Here is a 25,812-nt window from a genome sequence, read left to right on the forward strand (position 1 = left end):
ATGCAATTTCTCTCCTATTACCGAGATATTCACAAATGTCTCAACTCAGTGGTAGGCTTCTTGTCAGGTGTAATAGTTACAATAAGGCATCCATCAAAATGCCCCTTTTCAGGTGGGAACATGACGAGTTTTATTGTCACAGTGCAAGGTGGGAACAGAAGCCCTTGCTTCCTAGGGCTGCCTTGGTAGAGGAAGTCAATCGATGAGCCCTGTGAGCAAGTACGGCTCCAGCTGCAGGTGAAGCCACAGCTGGGACTGGATCTGCTCTTATTGACTTTCAGGTAGACATGATGAGCGATGCTGCCTCATTGCTGCCCTTTGCTTTGACCATGTCACAGAGGAGAATCTCTCTATTTTATGAGTTCTCTTTGATGCTGTTTAAATTGAAATAATATTATTGCTTAGGAGGTTTTTAATATAAAACAAATCCACTTTGCTGATCTTCTGATTTCTTTTTTCTAATAATTGTAATTTCTGTGTCCTTACACTGGAAATTTTAATCTAAGACTACTACTGCATGTTTATCAGGTACTAAGAACTAGTGTGTACTGCATTGCAAAGGTTTTATACAAGTTGTATTAATATTTTTCTCCTCAAGGCCAATCACTTGGGTGCCCAAGAGCATCTGCTTCAAAACAATGTTAAACATCTAATAGAAGTTTCTGAACATTAATTTATCTTACTGTGTCCGTGAATATATTCTATGATAGCTTCAGAATGAAATTCAATGTCCTGATAGGTTCAAGCTCTTTAAGTGAAGATAGTTATGTTTCAACCTCATCTACCATCAGGCTTCATTTTCCTGCTCCAGGGCTGGCACTAGGCCAAAGTGAGGACCAAGAAAGACACACAGACCTTTATAACTGTAAGGAGACCCTGTCAGCACTCTTAAGTGCTGACTTCTAGACTTGTCTGGTACAAAGAACAATGACAGCACAACTCATCACCATGCTAGCTAACATTTGTGCTGCTCCTCCAGTCTCTTGATGGAGTTAAATTTATATTTTGTGTTTACCAATGATCATAGAACAAGGCCAACCTAGTACTCAGTGAGCTCAGTCTATGCTAAGCACATGTGGTATCTCATTTATTCTTCACAACTCTATTGGAATACTTTTGTCCTTATTCCCAGTTTATATTTGATGAAAGCCAAGGATGAAGGGATTAAATCCTGCAAGTGATAAAGAAAAAAGCAGAATATAAACCCAGGCCTGGCTGATTCCTTGCTACTGCCCTATCCTCAGTTGTGTAAAATTGTGAAAGATGTTAGGAAGGATCCTGGTTTTCCGTTAATGCCTAACTAAAACGGTGACAGGTATATCTAGTGATTAAAGCTATCCCTGACAACTGTTTGTTCTGTTCTGATTTCCTGAGTCTACTTCTCATCCTTGCTCTTGAGTGTGGTTATTCCCCTACCCTGCAAAGTAGTGACAGCACAATCATAAACTACAACTAGTCCTTCACTATGCACACATGGAGTTTTATTATGTGCTACAAACCGAGTGAACAAGAAAGACATGGCCCCTGCCTTCACGAACCTTACAACGTAGAGTGAATAGCCATTAAATAACCAATCACTAGTGTGACATTATACAAAGAAGAGAAGCGTGCATTGGGGCAGCATTCTGCAGCAAGCTGGGAACCTGGTTTTGAAGAGGCACAGGCACAGGGTAGGCTTCACCTCTGTGTGAAAGTGAAATACACTCGAAGAAGCCATTTATGGCAGGTATTCATGAGGCAAGAATATTCATAGGCATCTGGGATGGTCCTTGTCTCTGCGCCTGAGAGAGGACAGTAGATGCTGTGCATTGAAAGATGACATCACTGGGAGCATGAAGAAAATAGAATGTAATGGGAGATGAGGAGAGGGAGTCAGGTCTGTGGGTTGTGATCGAATTCAGTGATTTTTATCACAAAAGAGATGCTAAGCCATTGTAGCTCTCAGGAAAATGGAGATAAACATGACATTCAGAGTTTTATGAGTACTTTGACAATAGAACAAAGAAGGATATCAGCTGAGGGAAACTGGAAGTTGTGTGTTGTGGTTACTGTAATCCTGCTTATCTAAGATTTGATGCATCTACCCTGGTGCATTGTATCTGCTGTGTCTTTTGTAATTTTGAAAGCATCAACTGGGTCAATTTTTTCCCACATCTGTCTTCCAGTAAGCAAACTCCTCTGTCTGGAGTGACCATCCCAGTGGATGCCTGGGTGTCTATTTCATTGTAGGGTTTTCTGCAAAACACAAAGCCTTTGACCCTGCCCCTCCATATCCTGAGCCCAGGCTTCTACATGATCTGTGCAAATTTTCTTGCTTGTTTTGACTTATTTTTGGATGGAGTTACCAGCTTACTTCTCTTGTGGATGGAAAATGAGGAGTTCCTTGAGGGGAGAGAGAGAGAGGCATATTCTCTAGGCTCTGGGAAGCTCACCACTAGGCACTAGAACTCTCAGGGGGATGTCACTGGGCTAACAACAGTATAATTTTGAGTTATTATCGAATGTTCCTCCTGTCCTGTAGAAAATAAAGTTGATGATAGAAAGAATGTGAATTCTAAATTGTTTCAACTACAATAATAGAAAACTCGGGGAATATTGAATAAAAACCCTCAGAATATTTGTTTACTCATAAGCTAGGAGTCAGAGAGCCTGATAGTTAGTTTGGTAGCTCAGTGATATCATGAACATTACAGTGTCTTTCTTCCTTGATGTCATTTATATTTTGGTCTCATGGTCAAAACATAGCTACATATGTAGCTCATGGCTACATAGCTCCAAGCAGAAAGTTTTCACATGAAATACATCTAGAAAAGGAAATAAAATGTAGACAAAAGAAGAGTTTTCTCATAAAATAAAGGAACACTTATTCTTGGAAGCGTCCGTATATTTCTGCTCACAGGCTAGAATCTATTCACATGAGACCGGAGGTGTTGCTTAATGGCAAAGCCATGCCACAAAAGGATCTGGGTTTCATACCAACATCAGAAACAGAACTTGATTTAGGCAATTTACTGAAAGAGATCACTTTCAGTCGATCTGAAGAACCAAGGAGAGAGAATGTTGTTCGTCCCATGTGCAGGGAGATGCCTCACAGCACATATCCATCTCAGTCCAACAGAAAGGCAGTAGAAAAAAGAGATGATGAAAAAGTGGAAATGGGTCCTTTGCACAAAGTATACCTCAGGAAGCCCCTGGAGCCTGGAGGTGTGGCGCTCTGGCCTTTTCTGCTCCTATGGCTACCAGTGAGTAGTTGGTGCTGATGGTTCCCATCCATCTCTTCTTCCTAATGGAAAGCAAATTTGGTTTGACATGGCAATGGTTGTTTGACATATACCCACTTCTCTATACTTTTAAAAAAGATTTACTTATTTTCTGTGCATCAGTATTTTGCCTATATGTATGTATCTTTGAGGGTGTTGGATCCCCGGAACAGAAATTGCAGACAGTTGTGAGGTATCATGTGGGTGCTGACAATTGAACCTTAGTCCTCTAGAAGAGTAGCCTGTACTCTTAACTGATGAGCCATCTCTCCAACTCCTCTACACTTTGATATAAACATAAAAGACTGGATTTTTTTCTTTTTTTCCTTTTTATTAGATATTTTCTTTATTTACATTTCAAATGTTATCCCCTTTTCTAGTTTCCTCTCCAAAAGTCCCCTATCTCCTCCCCCCTCCCCCTGCTCCCCAACCCTTCAACTCCTGCTTCCTGCTGCTTCCTGGCTGTGACATCCCCCTATACTGGGACATAGGCTCATTTTTGATAAGAGGGAAGTGTGTGTGTGTGTGTGGGGGGGGTGTCATTCGATAGGACTTCATGCAAACACTAACTCTCTGATTCACAGTTCTTTGCTTCATCATTCCCAAGCATATATGGAGAGTCCATGCTGGAGGCTGCCTCAGCAAGTATGCTAGTAGTGAGAGTGCATCTCCTGTAAGACTAGCAAGTATGCCAGCAGTGAGAGTGCATCTCCTGTAAGACTAGCACAAGAGAAGAAGCCTGGGCTGGGGATAGCCAAGGATACCAGCTCTTTGCCAGACTACCTCCTTCAGCATACACACACACACACACACACACACACATATATATGTAGTTGTATATAGTTATATAGTTATATAATTAGTTATATAGTATATAAAAAACCAAAGCAAACCAATCCACCCACATACAAAAAGACTGTCTATGTTTAAATCAACATTGGGCCACTAATCAGGGTGTGTGGTGGTATTCCACACTTGCAGGCTGAAGCTGGAGGACCACTGTGAGCTTGAGGCCAATCTGAGATACAGTGGGCCCCCTTGTCTCAAATAGGAAAAGAAGGAGAAAACATAACTGCCTCTATCCCAATTCACAAGCTCATCAGATCAGTATGTCCTGCATATGAAAGGCTAAACTGCTCTAAACACTATTGTTCATGCTCAGCCACAGAAAGGAGCCTTGCTTTCTCCTGAGGTCTGTTACCTTCAGGAGCAACGACCTTGCTTTCCTCTTGGCTTTCATCTACTGCTGCTTTCAAACGTGACAGCTGTCAGGAATTGCCTCACCTTGTGCTTATTCTAGGCACTTGAGCAGGTCATCTACTGGGCTTGGTAAAAGGAATGAGGACATTAAATACACAGTTAGTCATGATTTCAGGGCCTGTGAAATCTGCTCAAATCCCAAGTACTGGAAGTTAATCTAAACAGGCCTTTTGAAAATCACTTTAAAAGCTGTAAAAGAAGTAGGAACATTATCAATTGACTTCAAAATATAAACATATAAAGATGATTTTTATTTAATAGGAAAACCTGCTAATATTTTATAAATTGGTATTTGCACCTTTAGAGACAACCTCCCTAGCAGAATCAGACAGGACTCAAGGAAGGATTTTCTCCAACCTAGAGAAAAGCCTACTTTTCTCCTCTGGAAGCCTACTGGCTGCAGTGAATGGTGCTTGTCACACTATAGACACAGGTGTGGGAGTCTGAGTATAGCATAGCGTGTGTTTCTAAACATTTGATTAAGTCAATGAGAGACAAAATATAAGTACCTCTAAGTAGCTGGTTGACTTCTTCTTTGTACAAGTTGCCCATCCCGACTTTTCGGTTCCCTTTCATCTCTTTGTACTGAAAAGGAGAACCAGCGTCTTCCAAGCTGCCTTGTGACTGGCCTTTCTAATGAGCCTTCGATCTGCTTTCACAGTATCCTCCCTGATCCACTCCATCTTGATATAACACAACCAAGTTTCCAGCACCCACCAAGATCTCTGAAGTGAATCATGGAGTACAGTATAATGGCTCATGAAAAAAAAAGAGTCGCCCCTTAAGAGGCCTGGGTCTGGCTGGCAGACTGATGGAAGTAGTTACTCTTTCCTCTGGGTTTAACACTTGTACCAGTCAGGGTTCTCCAGAGAAACAGAACTAATGGAATATTTATAAACATACATGGAAAGAGATTTATTGTGCTGAATTGTCTCATGCTGTCGTGGAGGCTGACAAAACTAAGAAGTGCTAACGACTCTGGCTTGCTGATTAGCATCCATGGGTCAAAGGTCTTCTTACACAGAATTCAAGGCCTCTGTTGCAGTGTGGGGCAAGACAACTCAACGTGAGGCTACATACCCTTCTTCCTCAAAGGAGGGCTGACCATTTTGCAGTCTGGACTTCAGTTTCCTGGATGAGGAATGACAATTGAAAATGTCAGAGTATTAAGTATTCCGGTAACCCAGGACCCAATTGAGATGATATGAAAAATTAACATTCATAATATATATGTATAATATTCATAGTACATATTGAGCTCTGGCTTTTAGTTTGTCTTTTAGAGGCTTATATTAAGTCTATATCCCAAAGTGATAAAGTAAAATACTGTACAATTAATATGGCACCGAGAGATTCAAGTCTGCTTGTTTTCTTTGTAATTCAATCCAGGCAATTTTATATATATATATATATATATATATATATATATATATATATATATTCTTTTTTTTTTTAATTGGGTGCTTTCTCTAGCTTCTCCATTGGGGGCCCTGTGTTCCATCTTATAAATGACTGTGAGCAGCCACTTCTGTATTTGCCAGGCATTGGCATAGCCTCATACAAGACAGCTATATCAGGGTCCTTTCATCAAAATCTTTCTGGCATATGCAATAGTGTCTGGGTTTGGTGGCAGATTATGGGATGGATCCCCTGGTGGGGTATTCTCTGAATAGTCCATCCTTTCGTCTTAGCTCCAAACTTTGTCCCTGTAACTCCTTTCATGGGTATTTTGTTCCCTATTCTAAAGAGGAATGAAGTATCCACCCATTGGCCTTCCCTCTTCTTAATTTTCTTGTGTTTTGCAAATTATATCTTGGGTGTTCTATGTTTCTGAGCTAATATCCACTTATCAGTGAGTGCATATCTAATGACTTCTTTTGTGATTGGGTTACCTCGCTAAGGATGATATCCTCCAGATACATCCATTTGTCCAAGAATTTCATAAATCCATTGTTTTTAATAGCTGAGTAGTACTCCATTGTGTAAATGTACCACATTTTCTGTATCCATTCCTCTGTTGAGGGGCATCTGGGTTCTTTCCAGCTTCTGGCTGTTATAAATAAGGCTGCTATGAACATAGTGGAGCATGTGTTCTTATTACCAGTTGGAACTTCTTCTGGGTATATGCCCAGGAGAGGTATTGCTGGATCTTCTGGTAGTATTATGTCCAATTTTCTGAGGAACCTCCAGACTGACTTCCAGAGTGGTTGTACAAGCTTGCAATCCCACCAACAATGGAGGAGTGTTCCTCTTTCTCCACATCCTTGCGAGCATCTGCTGTCACCATAATTTTTGATCTTATCCATTCTGAATGGTGTGAGGTGGAATCTCAAGGTTGTTTTGATTTGCATTTCCCTGATGATTAAGGATGCTGAACATTTTTTCAGGTGCTTCTCTGCCATTCAGTATTCCTCAGTTGAGAATTCTTTGTTTTACTCTGAACCCCATTTTTAATGGGGTTATTTGAATTTCTGGAGTCCAGCTTCTTGAGATCTTTGTATATATTGGATATTAGTCCCCTATCAGATTTAGGATTGGTAAAAACCCTTTCCCAATCTGTTGGTGGCCTTTTGTCTCATTGACAGTGTCTTTTGCCTTACAGAAGCTTTGCAATTTTATGAGGTCCCATTTGTCAATTCTTGATCTTACAGAACAAGCCATTGCTGTTCTGTTTAGAAATTTTTCCCCTATGCCCATATCTTTGAGGCTTTTCCCCACTTTCTCCTCTATTAATTTCAGTGTCTCTGGTCTTATGTGGAGGTCTTTAATCCACTTAGACTTGAGCTTTGTACAAGGAGATAAGAATGGATCAAGACAGCATTTTCAACAAATGGTGCTGGCACAACTGGCGGTTATCATGTAGAAGCAGGCAATTTCTTTATGGACAGCCCGAAGTATGATAATCTATCTCTATTTATTAATCTCTGTCTCTGTCTCTCTCTGTATATGTGTGTATGTGTATATATATATATATATATATATTAATTATATTAATTAATTTATTTTATATATATACACATTAAATTGGGAAATATTGGTCCAGAAGACACTGAAGGTTGTACAGAGCCATCATGTTATGATTTTTGACAGAAAGCATAATATAAAGAGGGTTATTGATGTTGAACATCTAAACTGATTGAAATTTTTGCTGGGCATAGTCCTCTGGGCTGCCATCTCTGTTCTCTTAGAGTTTGTAGCATATCTGTTCAGGCTGTTCTAGCTTTGAGTGTCTCTATTGAGAATTCAGGTAGAATTCTAATAGATCTACCTTTACATGTTACTTGATCTTTTTTTCTTTCAACTGTTAATATTCTTTCTCTATCGTGTGTTGTTACTGTTTTGGTCATTATGTGCCAATAGATTGGATTTTTCTGATCCAATCTATTTGGTGTTCTGTATGCTTCTTTATAGGCACATCCTTTCATTAGGTTAGAAAATTTTTCTTCTATGATTTTGTTGAAAATATTTTCTGGGCTTCTCCTGCCTCTATTTCTCTTATTCTTTTGTTCGTTCTTTTCATAGTGTCCCAGATTCTTGGATGTTTTGTGCCCCAGATACGTTGCATGTTAAGTTTTGTTGATTTAATATTTTATTTGAATGATGAGTCCATTTCTTCTATCATATCTTTAATGCCTGAGATTCTCTCTTTCATCTCTTGTATTTTGTTGATGAAGCCGGCATCTAAAGTTCTTATTTGGGTTTCTATGTTTTTCATTCGCAGAGTTCCCTTAGCTTGACTATTCTTTTTCCATTTCCTGGTCTTAAGTAATTTTATTCACTTCCTTCCCCTGTTTATGTTTTCTACTATTTCTCACTGTATTTGTCCATTTCCTCTTTAAGGACCTCTTTCATTCATACAGGCTCTTTTAAGTTCTTTTTCTTTGTTTCAGGTATGTTGGAATGTTCAGGACCTGCTGTAGTAAGGTTTCTCACCTCTGAGCAAGCCAGACTGTTGCTGAGACAATAGGCTGACCTTCACAAACTGATAACAAGGTCCCATTGTATGTAGATCACACCCACACAACTCATTTAACATGAAAAGGTTTAGCTGGGGCCTACATATAACCTTTGCTCCTGTGCTCTAGAATCTTTAGTACTCTGAAGCCTACTGAAAGAAAAATGTAAACACCAATCCAGCCACCAAACCTTTGATCTACAAGGCTAACCTGTCTACAAAATATGATAGGGCAATGGTGGCACAAAGCTTGTAGGAGTAACCAACCAATATCTGATTTGACTTAATGCCCACTCTTCTAGATAGAACCCATACCCAACACTGGTTGGGTGACCAATAACCAGAGACTAGATAGCCCAGAAGCCAAAGTAAGAACAAATACTACTGGTCCTTAAAAGAAAAGAAAAAGAAAGGAAAAGATAGCTATAAAATGACCCCTAATGATATTCTGCTATAGTCACAGATCAGTGTCTTACTCAGCCACCATCAAAGAAACTTCTTCCTTCAGCAGATGGGAACAAATAAGAGACCTATATCCAGACATTATGCAGAGAAGAGAGACCTTGGGCCACAGAGCTCTAAATGGAATTACTCCTCTCAGAGCTCAGGAAACCCTGTGGAAAGAGTGTAAGAGCCAGAGAGTATGAAGAAGAGGACAAATCCCTATAATCAATTCAGCAAAACAAATGTGAACTCACAGAGACTGAAACAGCATGCACAGGGCCTACACACATCTGCACAGGTCCTCTGCTATACGGTATGGCTTCAATTTAGTACTTTTAAAATTTTATGTATTTATTCATTTTACATCCCAATCCCCCTCCCCCATCCCTCCTCTCTTCCCAGTCCCACTGTCACAAATCTCTTCCCCCATTAATCACCCCCTTCTCCTCAAGGAAGCCCTAGGACCTCCAGTTGCAGTAGGACTGAGCACATTCTCCCTGACTGAAGCACAACCAGACAGTCTAGGTAGGGGAAGGGGATGCAATGGCAGGTAACAGAGTCAGAGACAGACTCTGCTCCAATTATTAGGGGACCCACATGAAGGCCAAGCTGCACATCTTCTACAAATGTCTAGGGGGTCTAAGTCCAGCTCTCGAATGCTCTTTGGTTGGTGATTAAGTCTCTGAGCCCCTATGGACCCAGGTTAGTTGACTATGTAGGTCTTCTTGTGGTGTCCTTATCCCCTCCAGCTGGCTCAGTTCTATTCCCCACTCTTCCACAAGACTCCTTGAACACCTCCTGATGTTTGGGTGTGGGTCTCTGCATCTGTTTCCATCTTCTGCTGAATGAAGCCTTTTAGAAGACATTTATGCTAGTCTCCTGTCTGCAATCACAGCAAAGTATCATTAATAGTGTCAAGGACTGGCTCTTTCCAATGGGATGGGTCTCAAGTTGGGCAGGTCACTGGTTGGCTGTTTCCTCAGTCTCTGCTATATCTTTATCCTTTACAGGTAGGACAAATTTTGGGTTGAAGGTTTTATGGGTGGGTTGATGTCCCCCTCCCTCCACTGGAAGTAGAATTGGCCACTTCAGTCTCCCCATACCCATCTTGTAGGAGTTCAATTTAGGTTGTCCCCCTGCGCCCCCCTCCCCCCACTCCCAAGTGTGTGAACAAGTGCATCTCTAAATTTTGTGTCTTCTTTTGGGCTCTTTCCCTTCTGTTGGTATGCTTTGGTCAGTTTCAGTGTGATTGTTTTATTATATTTTATTTTGATTAAGAAAGAAGAGTGGTATTGAAGAGAATGAAATTACACTTTGTGTGCAGGGAACTTTCCCAATTATATGCACAGAATTACACAAAAGAAGGAGAAAGGGGTGCTGACTTAAATAACATAGGGTAGTTTATTGATTCTCCCATCAGTGAACATAGGTTACTTATTAAATATAACCCAAGAGCTGAAAGTCTGTCTCCTTCTCCCAAGTCTCTCTCTCTCTGTGAACATTCTAGTGCTGAGTTTGACCCCAGTATGGACATGCTTTGTTCTGCATTAAAAATACATGCTTAGTAAACTCACATCAGTATACCAATGACTTCATCTGATCCCCAAAGATCAGATGTGCACTTATGCTTGAAGTCTTTTATTGGACCTGCTGAGAAGCTGCATCATATTTTATTCTGTGGAGAATTGAGATGATTTCCAAGAAACTCTCTCAGCTCCAATTTATAATCTTCCCAAGTTAAGATGCCCCCAAGCTGTATTTAGCTAATATTGTGGCTTTCTTGAGAGGAATTGGGTTAAGGGAGGGGGTAGTATAGAGATAGAGCACTTTGATCCTGTAATTAAGAAAAACAACCGAAAAAACAAGTGTGGGGGGAGAAGGGGGAGTATGAAAGGAGGCCTGTGCTTAAGGCATGTAGGGGCATTCATTAGGTTGTGTCCTTGTACTGAGCTTTTTGCTGTGACACTGTTGAATGATACTTCTCAAAGCAATGATTAGGTAAAATAAATTATTTATATGGATCCTGACAAGTTAGAGAAGGCTTTTTCCAAAAATTGGAAAGCTTTCATTATAGTACCTATTGTTTTGATTCTGCCACGGAGAACATCCTAAGGGATTTTCTTGGGTGTAGTTGACTGTAGGGGGTAAGAACCTGCCATAATGGCCCATCTTCATTATCACCTGGACTGTCTTTCGAGTCATCTAGGAGGCTAGTGAGCCATACCTGTGGCTGTGACTCTGAGGGTGTTCCCAGAGTTGTTTATTTAACTTTGGAGAAAGAGCTATCTGGGATATTGGAAGCACCATGCTCATGGCCTGGGGCCTTGATGGCATAAGCTCCAGGAAGAAAGCCATCAAAGAACTGATATCTCCATTCCTGTGTTTGTCCCACAGTGATGTCAACTCCTCTGCGCCCCACCCCCCCACTCTCTCCAACTTGATGAAAGCACCAAGAGGCTACTTGATGTAGCCCTCTACAGTGCTGCCCAAAATAAGCCATATAAATACACAAGTACCTAGTGACAGAAACCTGACTCTGGTAAAGGAACCACAAAGAAGATACTTATGTCTTGAAGATGTCTTTGATGGGTGCATTTGGGAAAGGCAGGGATGAGCAATGAATGTGCAAATAAAGTGGAGTATTAAGATAAGATGAGACCCGTTAAGAAAATGACAAGAGCAAAGGACAGCGTTAGACTGAATTGTTAGATAAGGCATCTCTGAAGAGAAGATAACGGAGTTGAGACCAGGGTGGATTAAAGACCCTGATACAGAGCACCAGAGAGAGGGAAAGCAAGTTCAGAGGCCCTAATATTTGACATGGTAAGAAAAAAACCACTCAGCATCCCGTACTTTCCAGTGACCAGCACTGATGAAGGTAGGCCGATAGAACACAGGTCTTAAATTCAACTTCATATTGCTTCCTAGTGGCTCTTTCTAAGAAATAGCATGCTCAAGAATCCCGGAGTAGTGAAAGAATGAAGGACTACGAGAAGATTAAAGTGGAGATAAGACAATCCTGAGTGTATACCTTAAAGGAAAGGGCCAGTAGTAGGATTTTTGCATATTTGCGTACATTTGGCAGCACTGTTCATAGTAGCCACAAAGTAGAGCCAGGTTAGATACTTATCAGCAAATGACTGATAAAGAAAATATGTGAAGTATACCCACTACAGTTTTATTCAGCCATGCAGAAGAATGAAATGACATCATTTGTAGAAAAGGGGGAAGCAAATGCTGGGTTTCTCTCCTATGCAGAATATAGAGGTTTGCTTGCTTGTTTGTTTTTTAAGACATGAAGTATTCAGAGAAGTATTTAAGAGAGAAAAGGAGATAAATAGAAAAGAGAGGGACAAGAGAGGGTCAGGGTCTGAATATGATCAAAGCATATCATGGAGGTGAAAATGGCATCTAAAAACATAAATTGCAGCCTTGCTGTATAAGCACCGCTCATCTGTCAAGCACCCATGTGCTCCTGATGTGAGGGCATTGAGACCTCTCAACTATTTCTAACTCTTTAAATGCCACACCATAGCTCAAATCTATCGCATTTGGAAATTTCAGTGTGAGTTTTGGAGAAGAAAGATGATGTTTGAACTACAGTACCGGTCTTTTAAGACTCTTCCCTGCAGAATGCTCCTTTTTCAAACTTTCCATGTGTCAGTAGAGCTGGCATCTTTGATGCAGTCTCTGGAAATTTCACTATCCTACCAGGGAAGGACTCTTTGGAGATGTTAAAAATAAATAAATAAAAAATAAAGGAGATGGGGGGCGGGTTGGGTAAGGAAAAGGAGAAGGAGGGAAAAGGGACTGAAGGGAATATGTAGGAAGGTAGACTATCCAAAACACCTTGGTTCATACAAGTTATTGCTGGAAAGAAAGCATGAAAAGAAAGGAAACAGGCAAACAGTAGAGTCCACACTTCCCCAAGTTCAAAGGAGAAGAAACCACCCTTGGTCCACATTGTAGTGTAGCAATTTGACCAACTTGTCAATAAGACTTTGCATGCTTAAATTTCACAAATAAAAGTAAGAATTGGGTTTTAAAAAGGTGTGGGTCAAAGAAGGGAAAGAGGAAATCACACACATTTGGGGGGGGGTCACCGAAAGAGAAGTGTTCTTCATTTATTACTTTAGAGATCAGGAAGATCAACTTATAATAACTAGGAAACTTTGCCAACAAGTAAACGGCAAAAGTAGCATTTAAAAGCAGGTGTGCTTGATACAAGAGTGTGTTCAAGGTCTCTCTCTAAAGATCAGGACCCATCTGTGAATTTTCCATTGTACCCTATAAGAATGTCTTTGTCTCAGAGTAAAAGCCTGACTTATTCTGATGGATTGGATCCAATTAATGGCACTTAGATAGCTAGCTGAACTTTGACAAAAGTTCTGTAGAGAGGTATGACAGGCTTTTTTTTCCTTCTGCATGTGCAGTTAGGGGTGTCCCATTGTTTCATCTGTTTCCATGGAGAGCGGTTCCAGCATCATGAGCTCCATGACCTTCCTGTGCTGTTGTGTGGAGGGGCAGCACTCCTGACAGCACTTGTCCTTGGACTGTGTTCCCTCTCAGCCTCTCCTCTCTTCTCTGCTCTACCTTGTCTCAGCCTCTCTTTACTGCCATTTCTTTTGTTTCCCTGTGCATGTTCATAGGTATGTGTTCATGCTGTGGTACTCAGGTGCCCACAGATGACTTTTTGGGGATTCGTTTTCTCTTGTTACCATGTGGGTCCTCAGGCTAGAATTCAGGTTCTTGAGACTTGGAGACAAGAGCCTTTGTCTGCCAAGTCACCTCATTGGCACCTTGTCTCATCCTTCTAGCCCGTGTCTATTTTGGCCATAGTAACCTGTGATTTTTGCAATTCAATTTCTAAGTTTGTCTTTGTAGGGGTTAGTTTTAAAATCTCTGACAAAAATATTTAGTTTTGGAGGGTAAATGAAATAAAAAATTTTAATATAAAAATATTTAAAGGAGGTATACTTTATGACATTAGAGAGTCAGTGATTGGTGCAAATATGCAACTAGATATCTAGGTTATTGTATGTGGAAAAAAAAACTCCTAACTTTGTTTGTTGCCAACTTTTAATTTCAATTGAAAATATGTAGTAACTTCTCAATTATGAAAATAATGTACTAGACAGTGTATTACCTTCTGCCCTATTGCTACGACAAAGCACTGTGACCAGAGCAGCTTATAGAAAGAATAGGTAATTTGGGCTTAAGGTTCCAGAGGGTTAGAGTCCATCACCATCATGATAGGAAGTATGGCAGAAGGCATGCATGGCATCAGGAACAGCTGAGAGGTCACATCTCAGCAGAGAGGTCACTAGTAATGGCACAACGCTCTTGGGACTTCCAAACCTGCCCTCAGGAACACATTTCCTCCAGCGATGCCACAAACCTGCCAAAACAGCCCACCCACTAGGGAGCAAGTCTGTAACCGTCTGAGCCCGTGGAGAAGATGCTCAGTCAGACTGCCACAGTCTGTATGTATGAGATTGGGGTCCAGTGACTTAATATCAATGTTGTAGTTTTTGTTTTTGTTATTGTTGTTTACAAAAACAAAGTAAAACAAACAAACAAAACAGAGTCTTAACAACATATTCCAAGCTGGCCTGGACCTCACTGTATAATCCACACTGACCTTGGCCTTGACCTCAGTCTTGCTCAGCCTCCCCACTGCTGGGATTATAAATCTTTCACACCATATTCTGCAGTGTCTGCCATTTAAGGGACCTGTCTAAGCCTTTGTGAAGGGAAAGTTTCCCTCATGTCATTCATAACTACAGGAGGCTTGGCCATAAGAAAAGCCACTTGGAGGAGTTATTTGAACCTAGAAAATCTCACTTTGAGATCAAAATCTCAGCTTGGCTTCCTCAGGTGTAAAGATAGCCCCTCCCTATTCTCAGTCGCTATGCCCCCAGGGCACATAGCCTGAGATTCCCTGACCCCACCTCCATCTTTCTGGGGGAAGTCTGGTAGCCTCTTGGCCACAGTATAGGCATAAGCACCTGGAATCCCTTTTCATGAAATGAAGCATTCCCAACTCACCAACCCCAGCCAATAATGTATGGTCGCCCTGAAAAGCCACTCCCCACTCCCCAAGGTATGTGTTCCCTTGTTCACTTCGGATAAAGAAAGCTGCAGTCTCACCGAGTATGATCCAAGAGCTGTTTCACAGAATAGTGTCTAGAAGGGGTGTTCCACTTCTTTCAATAAAGAAAAGCTCTAACACTGAACAGTCATCTCAAAGAAGATCCCCTTTCCCCACTCTGCTGGACCAAGATCTGAGATCTTGTGAACTCGTAGTGGTTCCCAAATACCCCAAGTGTTGGTTCTACGTGGTGGGATTCAAGAAGTCACACTCTGAGACAGGTCTCACATGGGAGATTTATTCTGGGAAAGGAGAGGGGATAAAGAGGCTGCCTCTGGGTAGAAGAAAGAAATGGGGTGGGTGGGGGTTGAATGAGGCCACACATGCGCAGGAGGAGACCACGTAGCATGAAATGACAGTGGGAATGTGACGCCTCTCAGCAGCTAGTGATGAGGTGTTCTGCTGTCTCCAGGTCCCCCCGGGGCTGGCCATAGAGGTGCCAGATTGTCCTGCTGTTGCCAGATCCTTCAGGTTGGCTATGGAGGTGCCTGATTGCTAACACCAAGGGCAGAAGCAGATCCAGGCCCACATAACAATAAGAAATAACAACCTTGTTTAGATGTTACCGTGTACCTGGCATTGCATATATTTTACAAAGGTTACCTCACTTTATCTTCACAGAGTTCCCATTAGGTAGATTTTGGTACGTTTGTCAGATGTGAAATTGAAATTCAGAAAGCTTAATGGCTCACAGGGTTCCACCCAGTTAATTTACTGCCAGAAGCTAGATTTGAACCCTTGTCTTAATGACTCAAAAGCCTGCACCTCTAGACTCCTAAAGTGGTTGAACCAGAATCTTGGGAGTTGAAGAGAGGAAATCTTTGAAGTGTTACACTTGGACCGAAGAAAAGTACTATAACTGTAGTCATTATTATGAGACATGATAAAAGTTATTGCTGAGACCTGAGGCTATGGCCTTCCAAAAGTGTGAAATTTTTCTTTCAGTTAATGTTGCTAAAATTATCTTAGAAAGGGCACTTTTATAGTAGAATTAAATCCCTAAGTTTGGATCTGTAAGGGCACAGGAGTTGCACTGTAATGCTGGAAAGGCATAAAAACAAACAGGAGAAAGGAGAGCTGATGCAAGCAGAGGGCAGGAAGCAAACGCTCTCAGGAAGGACATTGAGAAGAGGGGTGGAAAACAGTTGCTGACCAAGCACCCGAAACAGGAATGTCTGCCTCAGATCTCACCAGAGCTACCACAGGCTACATCCAGAGACTCACTATGAATTTATGAACTGGTGGCCAGGGTGGGCAGTGGCAAGCAGAGAGCACAAAGAAGGAAGGGAAGGAGAACGTGTCTGAGCTGCAGTAAGCACACGTCCAGGAGAAAAATCTTCTTTCTTCATTTGTTGAGGGTGAAACTGCCCAGCAAGACCACTGTTTCCATCACAGAGGACCCTGGAGGGAGATCATATAAAGACCTGACAATGAGGTCGGTCCAGATATGGTGGCTCAGAGGCAAATCTATTCGATTGCCCCGTTTGATCTTCATTGACCTCAGTCAACAGTTTCAAGGAAAGAAAGAGAGAAAGGAAAGTCGGGGAAGAAAAAGAGAAAGGAGAAAGCACTTGTTTCTAGATTTTTGAGGCATCTGCTATAGGGGTAATGAGAGATCCCTTGGACATAAGATTGGGTTTCATTGCTTATTGATTATAGTGACATTGATAGAAATGTGATGTTTTACTTTTGGCGTGTTTGGGGGTAGTGGTGCAAGTGCACACTTGTGCACTTGTAGGTGGAGACCAGAGGACAGTTTCTTATGCTTTTCCTCAGACATCATGCATCTTTCCTTTCCTTTCTTTTTTTCTTTTATTTCCTTGTCTTTTCTTTCCTTCCTTCCTTTCCTCTTCCCTCTCCCCCCTTGCCCCCTCTTCCTTTCTCTCCCCCTCTTCCCCTCCTCCTCCTCCTCCTCCTCCTCCTCCTCCTCCTCCTCCTCCTCTTCTTCTTCTTCTTCTTCTTCTTCTTCTTCTTCTTCTTCTTCTTCTTCTGACAGAATCTCCCACCAGCCTGAAACTCTCCAAGGAGGCTCAAATGGCTGGCCAATATTCCCAAGAACCATCCTGTCTCAGTTCTGGGATTATCAGCCTACCACGCTTAGATATTTTATGTGTATTCTAGAGATTTAACATGGGTATTCATGCTTGTTAGGCAAGCACTTTACCAACTGGGTTATCTTTTCAGTTAGTTTTTTGATGGAGAAAGTTACCATACTCTCTTGATGCTCTGTGGCTTGGGATACCTATGCTGTGTCTCTGGCTTTGAGGAGCCAGCCTTCTGAGATGCATCCCAGTTGAGGACAGCAGATTCATCTGAAGCCAGAATGTCTTAGGGCTTCTATTGCTGTGATAGAACATCATCACCAAAATCATCTTACATGTCCTGATCACAGTCTATCATGAACAAAAGTAAAAGCAAGCACACAAGGCAGGAGCTGAAGGAATGGCTATGGGGCATGCTAATTACAAGCTTGTTCCACATAGCCTGCTCAGTCAGCTTCCTTCTGGGACCCAGGACCACAATCTTAGGAGTGTGAATACCTACCTTCTACATTGATTGACCCACAAGCCAGTCATGTCGGGGCATTTCTTTAATTGGGGTTCCCTCTTCCAAAATGACTCTAGTTTATCTCATGATAACATAAAACTTGCCAGCACATCCTCCATGCCTAAAGTTTCAAGTGAGAGTTGCTCTAGGGGGCTGTACCTGACAAAGCAAGCTTGGGGAAAAAGGCAGGTTTTTCTCCAATGCATGTGAATGTGGATCTAATGAATACTGCTTAGGTTAAAATCTCACAATATTACTGATATCTGCTCTAAGTCAGGTCCTGTGAATAATGCTTACACATCAAGTCTTATTTAACCTTATCAATTAATATATTCATTAATAAATACATGAAAGTTATGAAATGATAGTATTGAAACAGTAGGATGGAAAGGAGATAAAAGAAGATAAGGGGTCAATATAATCAAAGCTTGTTATATACATATATGCATATATTCCAGTAAAGCCCATCTCATTCCCACACATGCATGAGCGCGCGCACACACACACACACACACACACACAGAGACAGAGAGAGAGAGAGAGAGAGAGAGAGAGAGAGAGAGAGAGAGAGAGAGAGAATGTGTGTGTAAAGAAAATAGTAGCATGTGGAGTAAAGGCCTCTCTTGCCTTACCTTCATTTACCTGGAAAGACTCAGTGGTGGAAATTTGGTATTTCCTTAAAGTCAAGGTGGTTTGGATAAGTATGTGTTTACATGGGTGCTTTTCTTTGTTTTCATCTTTTAGCCTAGCTGAGTTGTTTGTTCTCAAATATTTACTGTCAGCTTGAATACACAAAGCGATATAACATGCATCCTACAGGTGTTTTAGAGCTCTTCGGTGGTATTTTGTTTTGTGCCACTCTTAGCTGAGGCTCTGGCTTTAGATTTAAATCCTCTTCCTTAAAATATGGCTGTGCCTTGGTTGCTTGGCTCACTGTAATGCCTTTGTGTCTTATGATATATATTTTATATATCATATTTTATATGGTATGACACATATATGTACACACACTAACATAAGTTTCTAAATTCCTAGTTCATCTTATTCTTTCACAATTTTCTTCCTATATGGCACATCTTTATTAGTGATGTTTAATTTATAAATATTTAAAATTGTGTGGGAAGATGATACTATTTTAACATCCGTTTCTGATTCTTTCTATTTCCTGTGCGTGTTATCTTATGCTATGCTCATTTTAAAATAATGTCACTCAGGAAAGACGTGCAGACTCTCCACATCCAGATCATCCCAGAGTCCGCTTTTCTGGGTGAGTGGGGGAGGGAAGCACCAAAGCCTGAAGTGGGTACAGCTCTGTGAACAATCCCAAGCAGAGAACACACTACACAGTAAAACACACTACACAGTTCCTCTTGATTGTTCTCTTCTCCCTCCACTGCGGATACATGGCAAGTGGTTTACAACTGTCTGGCTCTGTCGCAGTCACTCTTCTTTATATTTGACATTGACAGGCACTTCCATTTCCATGTTTCCAAATAATGTTTTAAAAATATTCCAGTCATCTGTGAGTTTGACCCAGACATCAACCTGTGAATTTGTTGATGGAACTTCATTTCAAGCAGGGTGAGAATTCTTGAAATTGTATGGGATGGTCGGATTTGTATTTCACACTTTGAGACATGTCATGGAAACTGAAGTGTAGATAGCAACACAGAAATAGCAACGTCAGGAAGTATTTGCATCCCATCCATGAATCTCATGGATCCCTTGTGGTTCATTCAGTCTTTTTTTTTTTTCCATTTATTAGGTATTTTCTTCATTTACATTTCCAATGCTATCCCAAAAGTCCCCCATATACTCCCCCCCCACTCCCCTACCCACCCACTCCTACTTCTTGGCCCTGGGGTTCCCCTGTACTGAGGCATATAAAGTTTGTAAGACCAATGGGCCTCTCTTTGCACTGACGGCCGACTAGGCCATCTTCTGATACATATGCAGCTAGAGACAAGAGCTCCGGAGTACTGGTTAGTTCATATTGTTGTTCCACCTATAGGGTTGCAGACCCCTTTAGCTCCTTGGGTACTTTCTCTAGCTCCTCCATTGGGGGCCCTGTGATCCATCCAATAGCTGACTGTGAGCATCCACTTCTGTGTTTGCTAAGCCCCGGCATAGTCTCACAAGAGACAGCTATATGAAGTTTGTATATGAAGTTTAATTTTCCGTTTACTCATGACTTTAAGAACCTGGAAGTTTCTGTAGTTTTGCTTACTATACTTCCTGTGATGCTCCCTCTCCAGTTCAGGAGCCAGGTAGCTATTCACATTACTCATGTTCTCTCTGTGTCTCTGTGTCTCTGTCTCTGTGTCTCTGTCTCTGACTCTCTGTCTCTCTCATTCTTGCTTCCCTATCCTTCACTCCCACTCTCACTTTTCCACTTTCTTTCTTTCTTTTTTTTTTTTTGACACTCTGACTCAAAATTTATTAAAGGTGGCTGGAAAAATTATTCAAGTGTTAACATGAAGAAATACATTATTGTTAGATATTCACTTAAGATACTATTCTTGAATTTGTTTTATCAGAGAAGGTTTTCTTTTTTTATATATATTTTTTATTACATCTTTTCCTCGATTACATTTCCAATGCTATCCCAAAAGTCCCCCATACCCTCCCCCCTACTTCCCTACCCACCCATTCCCATTTTTTTGGCCCTGGCGTTCCCCTGTACTAGGGCATATAAAGTTTGCATGTCCAATGGGCCTCTCTTTCCAGTGATGGCCGACTAGGCCATCTTTTGATACATATGCAGCTAGACTCAAGAGCTCCAGGGTACTGGTTAGTTCATAATGTTGTTCCACACATAGGGCTGCGGATCCCTTCAGCTCCTTGGGTACTTTCTCCAGCTCCTCCATTGGGGGCCCTGTGATCCATTCACTAGCTGACTATGAGCATCCACTTCTGTGTTTGTCAGGCCCCGGCATAGTCTCACAAGAGACAGCTATATCTGGGTCTTTTCAGCAAAATCTTGCTAGTGAATGCAATGGTGTCAGCGTTTGGATGCTGATCATGGGATGGATCTCTGGATATGGCAGTCTCTAGATAGTCCATCCTTTCGTCACAGCTCCAAACTTTGTCTCTGTAACTCCTTCCATGGGTGTTTTGTTCCCAATTCTAAGGAGGGGCATAGTGTCCACACTTCAGTCTTCATTCTTCTTGAGCTTCATGTGTTTAGCAAACTGTATCTTATATCTTGAGTATCCTAAGTTTTGGGCTAATATCCACTTATCAGTGAGTACATATTGTGGGAACTCATACTTTTCCACTTCCTTGTGCTCTGTCTCTCTTTCTCTCTCCCTCTTATTTCTCTTCCCCTCCCTCTCTTTCTTTCCCTCTCCCCCCCCCTCCTGCCCTCACTCGCCCTCTCTCCTTCTCTCCCCTTTAGTCTCAGATATCGCACTATTTGCTTTGCCTTTGGCCTTATGTGCTCCTCATTCTCCCTTCAGTTTCCCTGTTGTGTTTCTGTTTCCATTAACATAGTTTTAAAACAATGATATTTCTCTTAGAAACTTGGATAAATGGGGAAAAGTTATGTAGCATTAATTTATTTTTGCCAGGAAATAGAACACATTAAACACTAATATTTTAACAAAATTTGTCTTTGTGATATTTAAAAATATAATGCTTAATAAACTCATTGTTAATACTAAGCTGGAAATAAAGAATTATGACTCCTTTGAAAATAAATACCACATTCACAGTGAATTTAATAAATAGAACAGTGGAAACCAAAACCAATGAAATTCACTCATTTAGAACAAATTAGAAGATCAGAAAAAATCCAGCAGATCACAAGATTATAATACAGAGAACAAACACATACCCGTGGGGGAATTGTCAGGATATTATAGGCAACATTGGGTAATACAGAAGCTGTGTAGCAATAATGAAGACCAGACCTAATTCATAAATAAATTAAAACATTTTCTGCTACTTGTTCTGATTTTGGAAGACTAAGAATGATTTCAACAAAATTTGGAAAATCATTATAGACGTGAATGACCACATTTGAAAAGAAAAGGCTGGTTTATGATTTTAAAAGAAATGAGAGATGCTGATAGCTACCTCTGTGTCTTCACTATGGCAGCAAGAAATAACTGATCTTATACTTGAGAAGACCATTGAGTAGTCTTTTTTTTTTTTTTTTTTAATGTATAGAGCATTCTGCCTGCATATATAACTGCAAGCCAGAAGAGGGCATCAGATCTCATAGATGGTTCTGAGCCACCATGTGCTTGCTGGGAATTGAACTCAGGACCTCTGGAAGAGCAGACAGTGCTCTTAACTGCTCAGCCACCTCTCCAGCCCTGAGTATTGGCTAGTCTTTAGGAGGAATGATCACATGACATTAAAAGATAGGGGAATCTAAGAACAAGACTTAATGTTTGCACTCCTATAACCTGGAGGCAGAGAGAAACAAACAAACAAAACACCAAAACAACAGCAACAACAAAATGCTGTGTTTAAGCAGAGGGTTCTTTATGCCCCAATACCAATAATTTTATCTGAAATGTATGAAAATCAATGGTCTAAATAGTGCAAAATGTCTTCATCCCTTTTTGTTGAGATGTCTGATTTATTTTCTTATTTCTAGAACTTACTCTTACCCTGACTAAGACAAATTGCTACCAGCATAGTGGGGTATTCCTGTGACAACCTGACCATGTTTGGGGGAGGACTGTGGAAGGACTTTGGAACTTTGGGCTAGAAGATCCATTCGGTGTTAAGAGCTCTGTCAGATGTTGTGTAGGAGCTTGGAAGATAATGTTGAGGGCAGTGCAGAAAATGGAGGCCTGGCTTGTGAAATTTCAGAGGAAAAATTAGAGACTCTTTTCAGGGCCATTGCTATTTTAGATTGTGAAGATTCTGTGGTTCTGGTTAGCTGGGGCTGAAGAATCAGCTATGATTAACAAGATACCAGAACTACTAAAGCAAAACCTTTGCATTACTGGGACTATTGATGCTGGTTAGCTGGAGCTAAGAAATTAGCAGTGATTAAGAAGAGACCAGCATTGTTGAGGTGGCATCTTCTGGGAAGTGTTTTCTGAAAGCACAAAGAGGCTGTGTTCCAGAGATAGCCAAGGTTGTACTCCTGCTGCAGCGGGACTTGGTAATGTGTAAGGGTCACCCAGGTGGTACTGGTTTTGAAGGCATGAAGGGGTCACGTAGAGCAGCTGAGACTCAGCATTGTGAGAGGCCATGGAAGGCCATTGCTGAAGGTACAGCCTCAGTTGCAATTGATGGCCCAGGACTGAAAGGGTCATGCATTGTTTTGGAGATGCCAGTACCATGAGATGACCACCAAGAGCAGCAGCAGTGGAGTACAGGCATCTGGAGCCTAGAGGACGATGCATGTCCTACAAAGGGCATGGCTGGAGAAGTGACTCAAGCCCTTGGAGGAGCCCAGAAGATTGTGAGTTGGATCCCAGACATTGGATGGTTGGAGATTGAGTTTTGCTTTTGATTGTGACTGTGCCCTGATATTTTCTCTCTTTAAGGAAGAAACAGCCCACAGTTAAGAGACTTTTAATTGTAAAAAAGACTTTGGATTTTAAAAGAGATGGATATTTTAAAGAGATTGAAATTTTAAGAATATGTAAAGACTGTGGGACGTTTAAAGTTATTTAGACCTTGGGGATGAATAAGAATGTAAGGATTGAGGCTTACTAGGGATGTGTTTGTGTGTCAAGTTGACAAGGGGTCAATTGTACTGGCTAGTTTTGTGTCAACTTGACACAGCTGGAGTTATCACAGGGAAAGGAGCTTCAGTTGAGGAAATGTCTCCATGAAATCCAACTGTAAGGCATTTTCTCAATTAGTGATCAAGGGGGAAAGCCCCTTGTGGGGCCATCTCTGGCTGATAATCTTGGTTCTATAAGAGAGCAGGCTGAGCAAGCCAGGAAAAGCCAGACAGTAAGGAACATCCCTCCATGGCCTCTGCATCAGCTCCTCCTTCCTGACCTGCTTGAGTTCCAGTCCTGACTTCCTTTAGTGATGAACAGCAATGTGGAAGTGTAAGCTGAATAAACCCTTTCCTCCCCAACTTGCTTCTTGGTCATGATGTTTTGTCCAGGAATAGAAACCCTGACTAAAACACTCCTCATCTGTGTGCTAAGTTCATGCATATTTTAAATCGATTACCTAATCAATAGTGTAATGTTTCTCCTATTAAGTTTGACTGATTTAGTGTTTGGCCAAATCAGAATGTTTAGCTAAGGTTCTGGAATAAGACGCAATGATGTGAGCCTTGATGTTACTGGCAATACATGTGCAAGAGTTTACCTTTTACTAGAGAGAGTAAAGTTACTACAAGATTATCCCAAGTCCCAACTAGTTGTGCCTTATTTAAAATGGGTTTTGTATCTCTTTGATACATTCCCAAGCTCTACTTTCTTTCATTCTTTCTCCTCTGATAAGTAAGTTTAACATGTGTGTGCCTTCCCCTGTGGGTCAGGGTCAAGGGGGCCCATACATTACTCTTATCCACGGAAATGTACCACAATCACATGCTCTGCCCAGTCTTTCCTGCTGTTACCTGCCTTGTTTAAGAATCATAGAGTGAACTTGGTACCACTCTCTCACACCTCTCTCTATACACGTGCCCTTCACATACTGAGAAGAGAAAATGTGTGACAGGTTTCCATTTAGTCCATTAAAGAGTACTGCAGGACTTTACTGTAATCACAGCAAATTGCATACAGTGCATTTGGGGAAAGTAGCTTGTGATATCAATATATACAGTTCAAGTTATGCAGTCACCCCTGCTGCTAACCTGCTCAATTTCTGTTTGGGCAGAAAAGCTCAAACAGTTCACAATCCAGTACAAAATCTTATAAGCGAGTGGTACTTTCTTGTGGTCTCTTGAGATAGTGAACTAGTTCCAAGACTAATAAAACATTTAGTTAGTATGCACACAATTAATCACTCTGCAATCGGTGATGTGTGTCTTAAACTAGTGATACTGGTGACAGTCTCCTGGATTATTTTTCTTTAGGGGATGGGGTGATATTTTCCTCATGATTGGTTTGTACATTGGTATCATTGCAACATGACAACATGATCTTTCCCCCCATGTGAACAAAACCAACTTTGAGACCATTTCATATTCAGGAACCATCTGAATGTCGTGGTCTTGACTACATAGCACCCACAGAGAAAGATGTAATTCTGCTTTCCACTTACGCTTATGTGGTGGTTTGTATATTTTGGCCCAGGGAGTGGCACTATTAAGTGTGACCTTGTTAAAGGATGTTTAACTCTCAGCTCCATTTGCACCATGCCTGTCTTGGCACTGCAATTGGCCCCCCACCCCCCACCCCAATGATAATGGACTGAACCTCTGAACCTATAAGCCAGCCCCAATTCAATGCTGTCCTTATAAGAGTTTCCTTGGTCATGGTATCCCTTCACAGCAATGCAAACCCTAAGTAAAACAGATTATGATACCCAATTCTATCTCATCTGTCTGTAGTCTGTATTCCACTCCTGCAGCAACTGCAGGCTGCATTTTGTTCCTGACTTTCTGCAGGTACATGAATGCTCAGCCTACTTTGGAATACCTCCCCACAGTGCAACCAAATGCAAGACGTTGGGGCCTTCAAGATAGTATTCTACCTGATAGGTTGGACTAGTCTGAAGGTAAGAGAAGTGGGGACCCTCAATTTTTGGATGGTGTACCTGAAAATTTAAAGAGATGCTTTTGTGGAGAAACATTTCTTCCAAATTGGGATACACAACAGTTTGTAGGAGTTCTCCCAGGGCTTTCTCAGATAGTCTTTTGGAATAAGCTAACACTTTCTCCTTGGGATATTTTACCTATATTAACTTGAGCTAATTAACTTCAGGTTATTTGCCCCTCTGGTTTGTTCAAAGCCTGTTTCTCTTGCCTAGCAAAGAAAATAAATATATATCAAAGACTCATCCCATTTCTCTAGGATAACTAACTTCCTTATGTGCTAGTTGACTATCAGAGTTAAGCATGCACATGTCCTGATAACTTGAAAATAAACCATTGTGTCTTAGTGTGTTACAAACAAAATGACTGTGTTTAGGGAGGCAATGTGTGAATGAAATATCATATTTGGATGTCATCTGGACTAAGCTAGAAAAGAAGTCACAGTCTGACTTTTTTTTTTCCTGGTAAGAGATCAATACTGTCTAGACATGGTCTCATTAGGACTGTG

The 25,812-nt window shown here is 41.2% G+C and overlaps 1 protein-coding gene across 3 annotated transcripts in view; it reads left to right on the top strand.

Annotated features, from left to right (window-relative positions):
• The window catches only part of Fhit (fragile histidine triad diadenosine triphosphatase), a 1,639,467-nt gene that overhangs the window by 374,268 nt on the left and 1,239,387 nt on the right, over window positions 1-25,812 (top strand). For all 3 annotated transcript variants that reach the window (XM_085828369.1, XM_085828370.1, XM_085828371.1), the window contains exon 3: window positions 25,158-25,267. In XM_085828369.1, coding sequence (XP_085684495.1) covers window positions 25,166-25,267 — 102 coding nt within the window. In that variant the 5' untranslated portion in view covers window positions 25,158-25,165. The remainder of the gene's footprint in view (window positions 1-25,157; window positions 25,268-25,812) is intronic.

This window comes from Mus caroli, unplaced genomic scaffold (genome assembly GCF_978045245.1).
Source record: "Mus caroli unplaced genomic scaffold, Mus_caroli_1 scaffold_12, whole genome shotgun sequence".
Lineage (NCBI taxonomy): Eukaryota > Metazoa > Chordata > Mammalia > Rodentia > Muridae > Mus > Mus caroli.